Below are 18,534 nucleotides of genomic sequence, written 5' to 3' on the forward strand. Positions count from 1 at the left end.
CACCGAAAGGGCAGCATGGCCTGACTTGAGGGTGCCCATCAGTGGCAGTTTTCCTCCCTTTCCCTGTGTCCACCTCCCCATGAGGGAGGACCGTGTCCCCATGACGGAGGACCACGTCCCCGTAAGGGAGGACCGCTAGTGCTCTCTATTTTACTTATGTCACGTCCAAACCTGAAGTCCACAAACTGGAGTGAGAAAGAGAAAGAAACAGTAACTTTAAATGTTCCTTTCACTCCCTTCCTATCCTGAGCCCCCACATGCTGGGTAGCAAATCTCTGGCAGTTCACAGATCACTGCGCATCTTCTCTCATAGTTGCATGCAAATTCTGGGGTTTGGGGGCTTACAGTGAGCCAAGGGGACCGTAGAGTCATTTATCACATTGACACCTGCTGAATCATCCTGCCCTATCTTTGGCCAGAATCTACTTGTCCCTGTCCATCTAAAGGCTGCCTCAGGGCCAGCCCAGACTCAATGTCTTCTCCATAGTGCTGGGATGAGACCTCCCTGAGACAGCCAGAGTCCTGCCTGGATGCCCCAGGTGGCCTGGGCCTTGCTGGGCGCAGCCCTGCTTCAAGTCCCACAGACTTAGCTAGTGGTGCTGTCAGCACCCCCAGGGCATAGCCCCAGGGGTGAAGGGGCAGAGCTCAGGACCTCACAGCTTTTAGGGATCCATGCCATGTACATGCGTCTGGCTTCCCTCCAATGTCCCTGTCCCAGCTGGAGCATCGTTTGGGGATGGAAGTACAGGAAGCTTTGCTCTTTCCTCATCACGAGGTCTCTCCCAGCCCCCACTAATTTGGGAGGTGACTGCTGAGCAGCCAGTCACCTCCCCACCCGCCCGACACTTCCCTCAAGGTTCATTTGTTTGTTGCTTGGTTCTTTCATTCATTAACAGATGTTCATGAACACCCACTCTGTTCCAGCCCCTGTGCTGGGCACTCTGTGATGGGTTTATGGTGGAAACATCATTTGAAATATTAACTGCCTGTGACTCATCCATGTCCAGAGTTCTTTCCGTTCGGCCCTGCGGCCTGGGATTTTGAAACCCAAAAGCCAGGAATTTGCTCCTGTCTGCTCTGCTTTCTGCTAAGTCATCTCCTTCCCCCGGCGCTTGAGTAGAGGTGCAGTGCTATTCCACATGGACCCCTTTGACAGATGAAAACTGAGGACCATCAGGGAAGGGGATATCCTCAGGGTTCGTGGCCCAGAGGGCTCCTCTGGCTGAGTCTGCTGGGCACCTGCTTATAACCAGATGTCGCTGTGGACAGTGGGGCATTTGGGGAGGAGGCAGCAGCTTGCAACTGCTGAGAAGCCGAGTGAGCCCTTGAACAGAGGCCTCTGTGCCAAGGCTGTGGCCCTCCCACTTCCTCAGCTCTGGTGAGTGATCACCCAGGTGCCGTCATCACTGGCCGCAGGCGGAGCTGTGGGTTACAGACCTGTGCACCAGGTACCTTCCTCACCAAAATCCCCCAGCTGCAGGATGAACAGACCAAGCCTCAGACCCCCAGAGAGTTTCCTTCACCACCTGGTGCCTCAGTTTACCCATCTCAAAAGCCGCAGCTCCATCCTGCCTCTCACAGGGCTGCCGTGATGCTGGTGGGAACAGGGAAGCGAAGGGCTTTGCAGATGGAGGCACTTGGCCACCAGATGGGTTTGCCTCTGTTCCCAGCTTCTCCTTCCCTCCCTGGTTGGTTTCCTTTGGTTTGTGTGTGTGTGACTGGTTTCCTGCTGTAATTCACCTCCCTTCCCTAACTTGAGTTGCGTGTGCAGGGCTGATGTCCTGGGTCTAGGCAATCACCATTGTTTTTCCATCTACTTTTACTAAGCGCCCACTGTGAGTCCAGGCACTGGGCTGGACCAGCGCAAGAGGGTATGATGTGAGCCACTAGGCCTCATGCACATATGGTCCTGAGACGCCAGCACAGGGCCAGCCCACCTTGGAGCCTCTTGGTCGATCACGTGGGTGGCTGGGTGGGTGTGGGAAGGACCAAGGCAGGTTAGCCTGGCCTGTTGATACCACTGGCCCCAGGTGGCAGGCCCAGCCCAATTTAGAACCATGGGCTGTTCCCTGAAGATCTCCTGAAGGTAACCTTAGGAACCATGTTGCACCGTCCCAGCAGCCCTGATGAGTATACGTCATCCGGCTCTGTCCCTGAGCATCTGGGACAGGAGGCTCACCGTCTCTCCTGGTAGAGCTTATCCTGCTACTAAGCAGAGTCCTCTCGGTGGTCTCCCACCCCCAACTCTCTCAGGTTCCTGTGGCTCCAGGAGCTACACACCAGTGGATCTTCTCAGCCCAGCTCCCACCCCCACGCTCTTCACCAGCCTGGTGCTGAACACTGTCCCCTCACAAGGTGGGGGTCTGGGGCCTCATGGGACATTTCTGGTGGGGTCTGAGCCTCAGGTACACACTGGCAGGTTCTTTCCACCCACTCAAGACGGGGAGCTTTGCCTGTGGCACATGTGTGACAATTCTGGATGACCTGACACTGGGTTTTCTTTCAGGCAGTGGGTGGAGAATCTCTGGCCTCCGCACTCCCCAGGCAGCCCCAGATGTATGTTGTGCAGTGCTGGCCATGGATGCGCCTATCACCTGTACCATCGCCCCACTGCCCCATCCTGTGCAGGCGGTCCCTGGTGGGCAGGCAGCTCGGGGTGAAACTCAGGAAAGGGAGGTGGCTGGGCCGAGGTCACGCAGAGCCAGGGCTGGACTCAGGTCTCAGACCCAGGTGTTGCTCACCACCCCTCCCCTGCTGTTTCTTCTTGCACCTTGGGAGAGGATCCCAAAAGGGGACTAACGTTCCCGAGCACCCGTCCTGTGCCCAGTACCAAGGCCACACCCTGGTGTTCACCACAGGAGGACACCTCATTTGCAAGTAGAACACTGAGGCTCACAGGGAGAGGAGGAAGCACCTGGGCCCCAGGCCATCTCTGGGGGAGGGAGGCCCCTGCTGAGGCCATGGGGTGAGTTTGTCTGCAGGGAGGGTTGAGGCTGGAGGCCTGGAGAGACCCTTTTATTCACTGTGGCCTCTTCTCCCTCCTGAAGCCGCGCTCACAGCCTAACCCCCAGGGCTATGGTGAGACGCTGCACCCACCTAAAAAGAATCCCCCCAGCAAATGGGAACATGCTCCCCTCCATGGCTTGGCTGTGTGGGTGGGGTGGGCTGGGTGAGGCTCACCGCTGGGGCCTTGTGTCTGCCTCTCTCCCTCCCAGGGCCGAGCTCTGAGAGAAGTGCGCGATGCTTGAACGGTAGGAGAGTGGTGAGGGACCTGCGGCAGTCCTGGCCGCAGCACCGGGATGACAGTGAGAGAATTGGGAAGGCCTCAGGCTTGAGCCAAGTCTAGAGCGACAGGGAGGACTGGCCAGTGAACAGGGGCACCTTGAGCAGAGGATGCAGCATGGGCAAAGGCCTGGAGGCGGGAAGGTGTGGCCTGTGGCTGCAGCGTGGGGAGGGGAAGGAGACATTGGGTTAGAGAGGCCAGCAGGGATCTCTCAGGCTATGCATGCTGTCCCCAAGGCCAGGCCAGGCCAGCCACCATGCAGAGGTCAGGAGGCGCAGTGGACCCAGCCCCTCAGTGGACCCCGCACCCACATCCATATTCCAGGTAGCCAGTTTCTGCGTGTGCTGTGCTACGTGTGGGGCAGTGTGTCGGTGTGGCTGGTGGGTGGGGGTTAGTACGTTTGTGAATGTGGCCGGTCTGGGGCTTGGGTATATGTGTGAACGTGTATGTCCTGGCCTGTGTGTTTTTGCTATGAGTCACGGGGTGTAAACATGGTTTATGTGTATGATGTGTAGTGTGTGGGGGGGTGGGGGGATGTATGCAGTGTGGTATGTGTGTTTGTGGTGTGGTGTATATTGGTGTGGTACGTGTGTGGGGGAGGTATGGTGTGTATGTGTGTTGGGGGTGTGCTGGGATGTGTGTTATTGTGTGTGTGGTGTGCATTCACGTGCCATGGAGTGTGTGTGTGGTGTGATATGTGTGGGTGTGTTATGTGGTATATATGTGGGAGTATGGTATGTGTGGGTGAATCAGGGTGTGTGTGTTTGGCTGTAGTATGTGTGTGAGGGAGTTTCTGGGTCTCAGGGGGTGTGTGTGTGTGAATCAGTGTGTGTGTGTTGGTGTCCTGGGGCTCTGTCTCTGACGTGTGGCTTGGTTGGAAGGAGAGGTGTTCACATCAGAGTGAGTGAGTATCCACATTTCTGGGCCTGTGGCTGGTGGCTTGGTGTACGTGTGTCAGTCATTCTACGCTGTGTGCTCTCTGCAGAGCCCTGGCCCCTGGCAGAGCCTCTTTCCTCATTCCAGGCAATGTCTAACCACAGCTCAGCACTGGGAGAGCCCCTGGATCCCACCTGTCCACTTGGGCCCCAAGAAAAGCTGACTCAGCTTCCCCTGCATCTCCTACTTTTGGGGGTTCCACATGCCCTGGAAGGGTGGCCCTCTTGATCCTCACTGGCCAGCCACGTTTCCAGGAGCCCCCTCAACTGCACTGCTGGGAACAGGAACCCATTTCTTGCCCAGACAGGGTCTTTTGCTGGAGAAGAGCCCAGCCCAGAGCTGTCAGTGTGTTCCTGTGAGGAAGGGTCAGGGTGTCTGCAGCCCCCACCCCCTCAGCCTTGAGATCCTCCTCCCAAGGACAGGCTCCCAGAAGGAGGTGTATGGTCCCTCTGTCCCATTCTCCCTTGCCTTACTGTGTGCCCCCAGCCCTCCCTAGCCTCCAGCTCCTCTAGGTGCTTATGAAGGCCCAGTGAGCAGATGGTCTCGCCTCTCGTGGTAGTGCTTGGTCATGGCTACCTGCGACCAGAGTGTGCCCAGGGCACAGACCTCGGCACTGGAGGTGAACCCAGGCTCCATCCCATGAGTGAGCACTGGGACTCTGGCACTTCACCTAAACTCAGTTTCTAGCTCTGTAACAATAGGGGTTGCAGGATTAGTGAGATGGTGTTTAGGGAGAGCTTGGCCCAGTCCTGGGCACGTGGTCAGTGTGATAGCTGCTGTTCTGGTCATTTCTCCGCACATGCCCCCACTTTCCATTCATGTGTGTAGGTGGCACCGCATCCCCAAAGACCAGACCCTTGAGGGCCTCATGGTCCAGATCAAAGAGCCTGGGCCAGTGCTCTCCAGCCTCACCCCCAGGAACCTCCTCCCGTCTGTCCTTTCCCTTCTTGACTCAACCTCCCCCCAGAGGACTGGCAAAGCCCCAAACTCTGAGGAGACCCTGGGGGAGCCCCACAGGGGAGCACAGGACAGTAACCTCAGGCCAGCCAGCGGCCCCTCCCAGAGTGCAGGAGTGAGGAGTGGCCCTCAGTGCCCAGATCGCTGGCCTTTAGAGCTGGCCAAACACAGGATTAGTTGACATCTTGGAGAAGGAGCTGGCACCGCATTTCCCACATCCACATCATTGTTGTAAAGTAACTTAAAAGTTTGTACAAAAATGAGAAGTTGATCCCTGAATGGCCTGCCAGACTTTTGTAACCCAATATATTTTACCCTTAAACCAGAGATGTGTTTATTTAGAAGCAAGTCACTGGCAAATGCTAAAACTGAAGGCATTTCCTCCCCTGCCCCCGTGCCATGCCCTGTTCCCCCAAACCTCCTCTTCACTCTCTGTGTCCAGATTCTTAGTTAGAGCATGAGAAACTGAACCCTGCCTCCTTTGTGGGCCATGCCAGCCGCAGGCAGGAAACTTGACATTCATTAGACACCAGCTACGTGCCAGTTCCTACGCTGGGCGTATTCCTTCATTTGCCAGCCGTTTGTGGTGGCCCCATTTTAGAGAAGAGAAAAACGAGGACAGAAATGAGATGTGACTAGCCCAGGTTCAGGCTCCCGGTGGTGCAGCCCAGCACAAACCTCTGTCTGCGTGACTTGGTTTGCAGCACTTTGGTTTGCGGCGCGGTGTCACCAACTCACATGTGAAACAGGGCCCTTGGTTCTTCCCCAGGGCCAGAGGGAGAGAAATGCTATCACCCAGTGCCAGCGGCATGCCAGGCACTGCACTGGGGCTCCCCTGCATGCTCTTAGCCCGTCCACAGATGCATAAAAGGCTCTGAGTGCAACTTGCTGAGGAAGGTGGACCCACCCTGCGATTCGAACGTCTGAGCCGGTGCCCAGCAGATCCTGGGCTTCAGCCCTCCCCATCCCCCAGCCATAGCTTGAGGGGTCCCTGGGCTTGGCCCAGAGGCGAGGATGCCACCCCCTCCCTGGCTGCTGGGATGGCTCCCCTCTGTCTCTCATCTCCTGCCCTCTGCTCTGTGAGCTGCACGCAGCGGTAATGGATTGCAGTGGACATTTTTCAATTAGGTTCTGATTTTCCCCTGCCTGTCACTATAAAACTCCAGATGGTCTGGGGCTTCATGGTTCCCGGGGTATTTTCCCCGTTTTTTTAATCTTCTGTTGTAACACGCCCCACATGTGGGAATTGGGCCTTTCAAGGCTGTTCTGCGGATCAGCTGGTACTTTCTTCTCCACTGTGCCACCTGGTTTTCCTTTCTGCATGGAGGCATCCACTGTGGGCATCCTCTCTTCCCAGCGTCAGCTCTGGGGCTGGGCCCGGGCCTGGCTTTGACGTGGGAATGGAACCTGTGACGCCTGGTTTGAAATGACAGTAACAGCTCCCGAGACAGAGCTTGTGTTTCTGGTGCTTTAGGTAGGAGTCCCTGAGGCAGTGGCCAGATGGTTAGGGACACATACAGACCCGTCAGCCAGACCCGAGGGCAGATTCCTGCTCTGTCACTGACTGGCTGTGTGACCTGGAGCCAGTGACATCCACCTTCTGAGCCTGAGTTTCTTCTTCTGCAGAGTGGGTTGGGAAGTAGCTTCCCCGGCAGGGCACGTTGTCTGCATTAAATGAAACACACACAGCACCTGGCCCATGGTAGGTGTCAGAGAGGGTGTTACCCAGTCACTTCTATCATTCTGAATTCACCCCAACTTCATCTTCAAATATATTTTACTATTTGTGTATTTTGGGGTAAATAAGAAAAACCTAACCACCTATCCTCACATTTTTCAAGATTGTTAGACATGCCTGCTTTTCCTTTTCCCCATCCTGAGTACCCCCTGCCCTCAGTATCACCTTCTCCGTTCCCATGGTGTGGGAGCCTTTCCTTCTGGCCAGATCAGTCTGTTGTGTATTTGGTTATTTGAGCCAGGGTGTTTCAAATCCGCCCTCAACAAAAGGTGCACATAACATTCTCTGCGTGGACAGACGGTGTCAGAGCGCTGATGCCTCTGCACACAGTGCTTCACAGAGCCCCCACAGTGTGCCCCTTCTTATGTCTGAGGTATCTGGTCTCTGATGTGAAATGAGCTCACCCTGATTCATTGGGTCGGGAAACGTGGAGGCCAGCTTTGCACCCAGGCTGATCTGAAGCTAAAATGCAGTGGTGTGGGTATGGGGGTTGGAGGGTACAGATGCCACCAAGCCAGCACCAAGCCACCAGACCATGCTGGCCAGAATGCCAGGGTGAGGATCTGTACATGTCAAGGCACTGGGGAGCCATGCAGGGTTTGAGCAGGGAGGGACACAGAGCTATGGGCTTAAGTCTTCTTTCCAGATAGATCATGGAAATGGGTTGGGAGGGGAGGGAACATGTTCCTAGCTCAAGCATCCAGGTAGAAGGTGGGAGGTCAGGGGCCCCACACCCACCCAGCCACCCACCATGAGGGATGGAGAGGCCCCAAGGTGGGCTGGCCCTGTGCCGGCAACTCAGGGCCATATGTGCTTGAGGCCTAGGCGCCCATGTTGCACCCTCTGGCACTAGTCCAGCCCAGTTCCTGGACTCGCGGTGGGTGCTTAGTAAAGGTAGATGGAAGAAACAGTGACAGCTCAGACCCAGGACATCAGTCCTGCATGACCTGGGGTGGTCCAGCCAGTAGAAGTCGCACCAGAGTCCCTCAAGTGAAGAGCCTGTGCCGCATCAGTCATTGCATGGGGTGGCTTCTGTGAAGTCTTTGGGATCAAAAATCCCCAAACTTGCCTGCTCCAGAAGGAACCACTACCCCATGTGTTTGAATGAAGGGAGCCCCCAAAACTCCCATTTCTTCTTTCACCTCTCCTCTCCCTGCTCCCCTTCCTTCTCTGCTCAACAGATTCTTAACTGTTTCCAGAACATACCCTACCTCTTCCAGCTTCCCTGCTTTTGTTGTTCATGCTTTGCCCTCTCCCTGGAATGCTTTTCCTGGCTCTGTGTTTCTAGCCCCTGCCTGGGCATCAGGGCTGAGCTCCTCTGTGAAGGCCTTTGTAGCTCCCCAGCCTCTGCCAGCCAGAAGCCCCCGGGTCAGCCCCTTCCTAGGGCTCTGAACACATTCCAGTGTGTTTGGAGCTGTGGGTCTTTGATGCCCTTGGGTCTCAGCTCCCAGCACACTGCCAGGCACACAGAGGGGCAGCTGAGCGAGACAGGAGGATAAGAACCTGTGTGCTCAAAGAGGAGAGGATGAGTGAGTGACTCCCAGAAGTGTGCGAGTGGAAGGATGGGGGGTGCACAGTAGCAGGGTTGGGGTGGGTGGGTGGTAAGGTGGGAGTGGAGGGATGGGGTGCGCAGGTGGCTTTCAGGCCACAGGGCTTACCTCGTGTTGCAGGCACTTTTTTTCTTAGGAGAGATGGCAGTTCTGCCTGTGGCATAGCTCAGGTTCAGTGCCCCTGGCACAGGGGGAACAATGCCCCTCCCTGACCCCCCACAAAGAGGCACTCAGCCCTTGCAATGGGGGTCCAGTGTACCCTTGGACACTGGCAGCAGGAAGCAGGTGTCTGTCCAGGACATATGTACTGTAGAGACTGAAGCGACTAGGGTGTCAGGAAGGCCCTGCCCCAGTGGCACTCCCTGTGGTGCAGGCCCCATGGAATCATTACGATGCCCTCGGTCATGGTACCATTACTTTAAGGTAAGTTCTCCCTCCCCCTGAGAAACCAAGGTCCGAAGCCAGGGACGTGCTGGATGGCTGCATTTCTGCTCTAACAAGCTCCATGCATCCATTCTGCAGCACCTGTGCCCCCACAACCCAGTGGTTCCCTCCCTGCAGTTCCCTCAGCCCTACACAGCCGGTGGATGGGGCCCCTTCAAGCCACGCCCACCCCAAAGGCTACCTTGCACTCATTGGAGGCTGCTCCTGGGACCCAAAGAGTGCCCCCTGGGCTGGGTCTACACCAGGGTCCGTGTGTGTAACCCCTGTGTTGGCTGCACCCTGAGCGTCAGCTCCCCATCTGTCAGTGAGGATAGTAATATTTGCTTACTGGGTGGTGGAGAAGATAAGATGCCACATTTGTGACAGCACCAGGCCCAGCAGAACCAAGCACACAATAGGGACTGAACTGATGATCGCTCCCATCCCTCTCTCTGTGCCTGTGTTGTCCCCATCTGTGCAGTTGTTGACTAGGAAGGACCACAGGGACCTTGGCAGGCAGCTGCAGGCAGAGCCCATAAGCCCTCAAGGCCCCTGGCATGTCTGGGATGCTGGTCCTCGTGGGGCATGACTCTGGCTCTGCCAGGGGTGCCTACAGCATCCTCATCCCAGACCAGTCCTGACGGGGTAGTGCCCCTTCATCTGCTGCTATCTCTGTTTCCACCTGGAGGGATGGGCCACTCCCATCGGGGCATCCGGGGCAGCTGCTTATTATACCCCAGCCTGCGGCTCAGCTCTGGAGAGTTCCAGGGGGCGGGAAGTAGGACAAGGCTGGGCCAACATACATGGGCACAGCACGGGCATCAGTGCACATGCACATATCGAAGTACCTTCCTGCACACTGGGGTGAGAGGGTGTACTCACAGGGGTGCGTGGACCGCATGCCCAGCAACCCCCATATCATGCTTCTATCCCACCCTTTGCCCCATGATTGAGATGCCAGCGCTGCCCTCAAGGAACTCTCAAACTCTCAGCCTGGGGGCATGGGGAGAAGGCCATGGCTGTGCAGGGAAAACCTACCCCACAAGCTCACGGGTGTCGCAGAGAAGGGAGTGGGGAAGGTTGAGGAAGGCGTCTCAGAGGGAGTGCTTAAGCAACAGGAGTAGATGTTTGCTAAATGAGCAAATAAAGGAAAGACATTCCAGGCCTAGGGAATGGCTGAAGCAAAGGCCTGAGGGTGTGGAAATTCCTGACAGAATTCAGGACTCTTCAGACACAGTCTCACTCCTGCAGATCACGTGTGGAGTGTCTGCATGGGAGAGGCAGTTGGGTCCATGTTGGAAAACCATGAACACCAAGCGGCAGATCCTGTGTTTGAAAAACGTATGCATTAGATTGTCAGAGAGTTGGAAGGGAAGGAGTCCCAGGAGGGGGACAGTCCGAACAGAGGCTGGGGGTAGGAGCAACTGTGCTGACTGGAGGGTTAGCCAAGGCAGGAATACACAGACCTTGGGGAGAAGATGATGTACTGATCCAGCACTCTCCCCCAGTCGGGAAAATGATGCAGCCCGGGGGGTTATTGCCTTCTGCTGCAGATACCTCCCCACCCTGCATGGGCCAGAGAGGAACAAAGGCACGAGCTGGATGCCGAGAGGAAGCCCGGTCTCTAGCCCGGGCTCCCCCATCTCACGTTGGGATGAGCTTGGCACAAGGCCATTGCAGGGGAGCAAGGGAGGTGGCTTGCGGCCTATTTACTGCCCAAACAGGATTCCCTTCTGGTTTGGATGCATGGAAAAGGCACAACATCTGGAAGTAGGAAGCAGAACAGCCTCTAAAACCCAGCTGTGGATGGCTCGCCTTGGACTCACCCCAGCAGAGCATGGCCCTGAGTTGTGGCTGGGCTTCCAGGGGACAGGCGTGGAGGGAGCTGTCCCAGGACCATCATTGTCTCTTGTGTCACTTGTGTCTTTCATGTCTGTCTGAGCAGCTGTCCCCTGGCCTGTGCTCCATCTGCCACCTCTGCCCTGGATGGGGCCTTGGTGACCCTCATCTAGAACTGCTACAATTGCCGTCTTCCTTTCTCCTTCCCCAGTCCCCACTTGTCACCTCAGCCAGAGGGGTCTTCCTAGAGCACATATCTGACCTTGTCCTTTCCCTTCTTTAGGAGAAGGGTCTCCACTGTCCCCAAGGTGGAGTCCAGGCTCACTGGCCTGGCATTTGAGTTCCCGCTATTTGGCCTCTGAGCTCCCTGCAGACTCCTTGCCAGTAGAGCCCAGCCCACCCGCAGCATGATGAACCCCACATCAACCGCTCAGGGGTCTTCACAGGGAATCTGTACCCTTTTCATGCTTTGGTGCCTCCCAGCCTGCCCTTCCTTGACCTTCAGTGTGAGTCACCCCACTATCTTCTTTGGATCTGTTGGTCGCAGTTCAGGGCCCAGGCCGGGCCAGAGACTGAATGAGGCGAATGCATCAGTGTTGGGGTAACTGCCTGCCTGTGTCTCCACACTGCTACATGTCTATCTAAGCTCGCTACAGTCATCAAGCCTGTGGAAGCATCTCGCGGCCCCCTGGCTGGCTTAGGCATCTCCTCTGCGTGGCCACAGCCCCTGTGTTTCCCTCCATGACAGCTCAACCGCGTTGCTTTATGATGGTGTGTATGTGTGCGTCTCCCGCATGGGCTCTATACACCCAGAGGGCAGGACCCGTGTCTGAGTTCTGTCTGCATTTTGGTACTCACCGTAGACTGGAGCCAGTCTGTCCCAGTGAACAGCCTCACACCAGAAATTACTCGATGTGCTGAACAGCCTTGAGCCAAGGCCATGGAAATCAGCCAGGTGGACCACAGGGTCTGAAATGAGCCCACACCCAGGCACCCAACCAGCTCCTCCCCTACTCCCCGCAGATGAGCCCCAGAGAAAGGAGGCTTTGGGAGCAGGCTTTGGGAGCGCCAGTCCTCGGGTAACATGGCTGCTCCCAGCTCATCCTGGGCCACCTGCTGCTGGGAGCCCATGCTGGCCCCTGGTTCCAAGGGGCGGGCTCCCATGGGCCCTAATCTGGGTTAGGTGCTCATGGTTGGCTGTTCAGCCCTGGAGGAAATCCATGGCTCATGAGAGGGGCCAGCCTCCTCTGGTCCCTTCCTCCTCAAGAGTCACCTGCCCTAGGAAGGCAGCAGGCATAGCAGAGCCACTTGGCCTTTGGCATCAGACTTGGCCTAAGCCCTGTCATTGCCATGTCACAGCCCTATGACCTTGGGCAGGTCACTTGACCACATGAAGCCTCCATCTCTGAGATGGGGACATTAATGCCATATACTTCACAGCTATTGTGTGTCCAACACCCAGCACCACACCTGGATGTAGCAGGCGCCCATCAGCGCTGGTCCCCTCTCCCACCCATGCAAGCACGTGGCCAGAACATCAGCCTGTCTGGGACAGGGACAGATGGGGAGAAGCCAGAAGGAGCAGCTCATCACACGGAAGGACCAGAGGCTGCTGCCTCCGCTGGGCGGCATTTGAGCTGACTTTGAAGGCTGAGGGAGGTTGGTGGGTGGCTGTGAAAGAGTGACTTGAACGAACAAAGGCTGGAAATTTTCTGGCCAACTCCCCATGTTGATCTAGGGCATGGGCTGGGCCTAAAGAGAGGTGTGGAGGGCAGTATATGATCACAGAGCCACAGGATCTATGAAGGGCCCTTCAGTTTACAAATGTGGCTCTTGTTCTGACAGCAGTTAGCATCGACTCTGTGCTCCAGACTGACAAACCCTGCCACATTCAGTGTCCTACCCCCTGGGGCCCTCATGTCAGCCTTGAGTAGTGGCCACATAGTCTCAAGCTTGAAAACAAGGAAACAAGGCACAGAGGGGTCCAGAGTACCGCCCAAAGCCTCTCTGGAACAGAGCCCGATTCAGATCCAGGCTGTGGGTCCGTCCATATTTCAGCTCTCTGTGCTGGGACACGTGCCTGCCCTCAGAGTCCTGATTCCATGATGTGCTGTGGTCAGGGCAGTGCATCGTTTCCAGATGGCCCTGGAGAGGGGAGCCTTTCAGGTCCAGAACTGGAAAGGCCACTTTCTTCTCCAGCCCTCGTGCCCCATTTCTAAGTCGGGGTGCTGTTTTTCCGGACTCACCAGGCGTTTCCAGATAAGGCCTGGGTCCTGAGCACTTCACAGGCGGCTGATCCGGAGCTTCCAGAGGCTCAGGCAGGATGGGAGGGGCAGGGGTGCTAGGGCCCGGCAGACCTAGGGGGTTAGTTTCCATGCAGGGGTGGGGTGTCCAGCGGGCTGGGAGTTCCCCTCACCAGCCTCTCCTGCAGTTTGAAGGCTGCAGCAAGGCCTTCTCACGGCTGGAGAACCTCAAGATACACCTGAGGAGCCACACAGGCGAGAAGCCGTACCTGTGCCAGCACCCGGGCTGCCAGAAGGCCTTCAGCAACTCCAGCGACCGCGCCAAGCACCAGCGCACCCACCTAGACACGGTAGGCCCGGCAGGCAGAGGCCCAGGGCGGGGTGGAGGACGGCTGCGCACTTGCCACTCATTCAGTGCAGAGACCCTGCCTCCCTGCCTTACCCTTTAGCGCCGCTGATGTTCGGGGCAGGATGATGCTTGGCAGGGCAGTGGGTCAGATGGCGTCCTCTGCATTCTAGAATGTTTAGCAGTTATCCCTGGCCTCTCTTCGCTAGAGAGGAGGCGATGTTCCCACTCCCAGTCGCAACAACCAAAACTCTCTGATGCCAAATGTCCCCAGGGGTGAGGGGAGGCAAACCTGCCCCAGTTAAGAAGCACTGCTTTGGCCTATGGGTACCAGCCTGGGAACCAGAGCCGTGCACAGCCTCATGGAGGGAGCACACTCACCTTCCTGTGTCCCCTCCCTGGAACCTGTCAGCCACGCCCAGAGCAGATTGCTCCCTGCTCTTCCCATCCCCTCCGTAGACATAGGTCAGAGACTCTCCAGGGCAGTCCTTTGTCCCTTGAGCCCTGCAGGCGAGCAGCAGAGGTGGGCAGTGCCTAAGACTCCAGGCTCCTGCGGGTGACCCAGGCCTCCAGATACTGGCTCCCTTCCCACCTCCCTTCCCTTGTTTGCGCCAGGCGTAGATAACGGCAGCTTTATTCCAGTGTCTGCCCAGGCAGCCCTCCGTGTGTCGTTAATAGAGTGCTTCCTAAAACTTCACCCCGCAGGATCTCATACGGACCCCGCGCTGTAGGCAGGGGCAGTCACTAAGCCATTTGACAGATTAGGGAAGCGGGACACCTGAGGCCAGTGCCTGCTCACCATCGCACAGCTGGATGGTGGCAGATTTGACTCAGACCAGGGCCTTACACTAGACCCTGGGTGAGGGGCACGTGCCCCAGGAGGATCCCAGCCCCCATGTGCCGCAGGAGACTGGGGTCTGGGGCAGAGCCATGTCCAGGCCCCAGGCTGGCTTCTCTATGCTTCCTGCAGGTGTTTGGGGAACTCTGTGGGTCAGGGGCTGGGGGATTTGGGTAGATGCCCCTCAGCCCATCCAGTTCACAGATGAGGAGGAAACGGGCCTAGGAGGGCAGCTGACCCCTCCAGAGTAAGTTGGAGGCCATGAGACAGCAGAGGTCAGAGCCGAAAGGGCACTTGCAGGCCTCTGATGCCAGCCATGTACCTTAGAGCCGGGAAAACCGAGACCCAGAAGATTCAGTGCACAGAAAACAGCAGGGAAGCAATATTCCTGGGGGCAGGCCAGGCCCTGCAGGGGACACTCTGCACATCCGGCCCCACAGTCTCACACACACTGCCCCCAGTTTCATCCTGGTGATCAGCCAAGATGGGGCCCATTATCCCCGTTTCATAAATTGAGACTCGGAGAGACTGAGCCCTCTGCCCTGTCCACAGCAAGTGTGTGGCAGAGCTGGGATGCAAACCCGGCTGCGCCACTCCGAGTCCAGTGCTCTCTGCTGGAAAAGCTGATGTGGAAGCCATCTTGGGGGATGCAGCACAGCAGAGGGGTAAGGGTGGCAAGGAAGGGCCCCGTCCCCAACCTGAACCCAGCTCTCCTCCCCTTCTTAGCTTCATTGTCACAGGCTGTGCTGCGGACATGAAGTGAGGAGCGGCGCTAGCAAATCTCCCTGCCTTTGTCACCTTTTCAGCCCAAGGGGCCCATGGCACCCTGGCCCAGGCCCTGAGAGGCACACTCTGTACCCCAGCACCCCCAGTTATATCTCCCAGAGGCCACAAGCCAGCGCTGACAGTGCCAGGCCTCCCTGCACCGTTTCCCCACCCTCCCATGCCTCTCGGGCCACCTTCCCTGTCCCTCCTCCTTCCTCCCTCCCTCCTTACTGCATTTCCTGGACCCAGCCCCAAAGCAACAGGCCTCTGGCCCCCACTTGGTGTGTGAACAAAGCCCCAAGGCCTTGGTCAGGCCAGGCCCAGAGTGAGCCCGCAGGCTTATCTCAGGCCTTCGTCTCCCCAAGAGGTCCCAGGGAGGCCTGGGAAGTGCAGACGCCAAGCCCAGCACCCCACTTGGATCTAGCCCCCCACATAAACACCGCAGGCAGCTCTGTGTTGCTAGTTTGCTACCCCAGCACCCGCCCCTAGAGGCCCCTTGGGTCAGGCCCCTTGCAGGGCAGGGCCTTGCTTTCCAGAGGGGACCAGCTATGTCCCCAGCTCCCCTCTGGCATTGTAGAATGTGGGATTCTCTCCATGGGCGGGAAAGTTTCTCAGAACAGACGGAGAGGACCAGACCAGGGTTGTGATCGTGACCCTGCCTCCGGGTCCTGGAGGTCTGAGGAAAGCCCCTGGCCTCCCTGGGCTTCCTGAGAGGTAAAATCCCTGCTTCAGAGAGAGAGGGAGGTCAGCTGAGGCAGCAGGTGTGAGGCCCCACACATAGACTGGGCAGCCTTCCCCTGTCTGTCCTCTTACTGACTGGGTGCTGACCACATCCTGCCGTGTCCCAGGCTCTCAGTATGGGGCTCGAGTCCTGACTGCACAGATCCCCTGAGCAGATTCAAATAAGCCACTGTCCTGCACAGGGCCTCCGCTTCCCCATCGGGATGATTCTCTTTCCCCTGCCCATTTCACTGGACCATTCGAGGCCACCGAGCAGAGGAGGCATTCTAACAGAGGCCTGCACACGCTCCCTTCCTCTCCCAGCTGTGGGATCTTGGGCAAAATATAGGCCTCAGTTTCTTCTTCTGCAAAGCAGGATGAGTGTCTTGGGTGGGTGTGGGCTCAGGGAGATGGTGGATGGCGGGTGCTCAGCACCGGGCCTGCACAGGGGAGCGCTCCCAGCAGAGCTGGCCTTTAAGTGCAGACGGGCAGGGGCTCCGCATGGCAGACACGGAGCAGACACGGAGCGTCCTCATTACAGACAGAGGGAGGCCGCCCAGCGCTGCAGCCCACATGGCGATTCCAGGCGGGGCTTGGCTGCTGGCTGGGGACGGCCACAGGGTTTCCTGAGGGCTCGTGGGCCTGAGGAATGTTCTACACACGTCAGGCCCTGGAAAAACAAACAGAGAGATGGGCCTTGCCGCCCATTTCCAGGCGAATGCGCCTGCAGACACAGAGCCGGCTTGTTTGCTTTTAGACGAAAGCGAGTGGATTTGTATCAGCATCCCCAAGGGACAGTCCTGGGGCCGGCTCAGGGACAGGGCAGGGCCGTGTTTGTGCCCGGGCACGTGTGGACGCACGTGTGTGTGGTGCGTGGGTGTGTATGGCATGGTGTGTATGTGGTGTGTGGTGGTGGTGGTGGGTTGTGTGTGTGTGTGTGTGTGTGTGTGTGTGTGTGTGTGTGTGTATGGTGTGTGAGAGAGGGAGCCTACCTCTGGGGTGGGGCAGGCTGGGGGCAGCAGGGGCCGTCCGCGGCAGGCCTCCGCTCTCCCTCCCAGGCCAACCCCAGCAAGCTTCTCACTGCTGTCTCTCTCTTTTTGCTCTCCTCCGTTTCTTTAATCTGGCAACTCTCCGTGGCAGCACCAAGGTATGGTCATCTCTTTCTGCTTCCTCCCCTTCATGAGGTCCCAGGGCCATGGGTACCTCTCCCTGGGTCCGAGGTTGGCCCAGCCTCTCCTCAGCCCAGCAGGGGCAAAGCTGCCTTGAGGTTCTGGGGGCAGTTCCACGTGGGTGTGTCTGGCAGGACATGGCAGTCCCTGGTACTCACTCTGAGAGGTGTTATTTTCTCCAATCCTTCTATCCCCTGCAGTACCAGCAGGGCAGAAGCTTCTGAGAGAACAGAAGCACTAGACATGTCCACAAAGGGAAGCCGTGTGAGCTTCAAGCCCCAGCAGCAGCCCGAATCCTCAAGCAGGGTCCTGTGGAAGCCCTGGGAGAGATCAGGATTCAATTAGAGCCACGCGTCCCCTGCCCCGGGTCACTCAGACCTGGGATGAGTCAGAGAGGTCCCTCCCTGGCTGAGAAGAGGGACCCTGAGCAAGCCCAGCACAGAGGTTGGACAGCGCTTAGGGGGACACTGTGGCCTGGGAAGGGGGTGGAGGATGCGAGGAGGGCTTGGAGAGGAGGTGATGTGGCTGTGGGAGAGCTGAGGAGGTGCCCACGGTGGGAGGTGTAGGGCCTATAGTGCCAGGAGATGGCCTGTAGAGCACCAGGGAGCCACCAAGGGGTTTCAAAGGCAAGAGCAGGTCTGTGAGAAAGCCCTTCCCCTCTGGCTGTGAGTGTGTGGGGAGCCCGAGGCCTGGAGGCAGGGTGGGGCCGGGGCAGGAATTCAGGAGGGGCAGTGGGGATGGATTTGGGGTCCACTTCTTGTATTCTGGGTGAGCCATGGGGGCCTGAGGGGAAGAGACTTGTCTACTCCCCATGCGCAGGGCACAGCCCCCAGCCTGGCCAGCCCCCCAGCCTTCCCAGACTCCCCAGCCTCCCCAGCCCCCCAGCCTCCCCACCTCCCCAGCCTCCCCACCTCCCCAGTGCCCCAGCGCCCCCAGCCCCCCACCTGCCCAGTCTCACCAGACTCCCCAGCCCTATGGTCTCTGAGATCCAGCCGTGCTTCCAGCCTCTCACAGCTGTTGGCAGGAGGACCTGGGTTTCTTGTGGCCCCGAGAGCAGTCCGGTGCCTCTGCACCTACCTGCAAGGTGCGGCCAGTGCCCCCTAGCCTGGCCCTGTGTGGGTGCCCCCTTCCCTGCTCCTCCTCCCCATCTGCAGAGCAGCCATCCCACTGCACTCCCTGTCTGTTTGAAGCTTACTTGCAGCTGTGGGGGTCCAAAGAGTGGACTTGGCTCAGAGCCAGGGTCCGACCTGGAAGAACCCTTAGACCTCAGATGGCCCCATTTTTCAGAGAAGATGAGTGGGACTCCGAGAGGAGAGGCAACTGACCTGAGGTCCCAGGATGGTGGTGCAATGAAGACACAAACCCCCTGCTTCGCTCCCAGGCCAGGCACCTTCCCCACAGCTGGGCCGGGCTGGCTGAGGCAGAGCACTCTTGGCCTGCAGCCAGCCCCTTGCCTGGTCACCTCCCCACAGCAGGTCACACAAAGGCCCGTGGCCTGTAGGGATGGGCCTCACTCACCCCACCCGTGCCGCCCATGTTACAGAAGCCGTACGCCTGTCAGATCCCTGGCTGCTCCAAGCGCTACACAGACCCCAGCTCCCTCCGCAAGCATGTCAAGGCCCATTCCGCCAAAGAGCAGCAGGTGCGTAAGAAGGTAAGCCAGCCCTCCTCATCTGGCCCCTCCCGCCTCGCAGCTGCCTGCACCGCATCAGGCCAGGTGCCCACCC

At 58.0% G+C, this 18,534-nt stretch overlaps 1 protein-coding gene across 11 annotated transcripts in view; it reads left to right on the top strand.

The window, feature by feature from the left end:
- Positions 1–18,534, top strand: part of GLIS1 (GLIS family zinc finger 1) — a 237,050-nt gene that overhangs the window by 200,087 nt on the left and 18,429 nt on the right. For 9 of the 11 annotated variants that reach the window (XM_077956025.1, XM_015140046.3, XM_077956063.1 and 6 more), the window contains 2 exons: positions 13,158–13,319; positions 18,351–18,461. In XM_077956025.1, the coding sequence (XP_077812151.1) occupies positions 13,158–13,319; positions 18,351–18,461 (273 nt within the window). The remainder of the gene's footprint in view (positions 1–13,157; positions 13,320–18,350; positions 18,462–18,534) is intronic. The other 2 variants (XM_077956051.1, XM_077956056.1) reach the window with 2 other exon arrangements.

Source organism: Macaca mulatta, chromosome 1 (genome assembly GCF_049350105.2).
Source record: "Macaca mulatta isolate MMU2019108-1 chromosome 1, T2T-MMU8v2.0, whole genome shotgun sequence".
In the NCBI taxonomy this organism is placed as follows: domain Eukaryota; kingdom Metazoa; phylum Chordata; class Mammalia; order Primates; family Cercopithecidae; genus Macaca; species Macaca mulatta.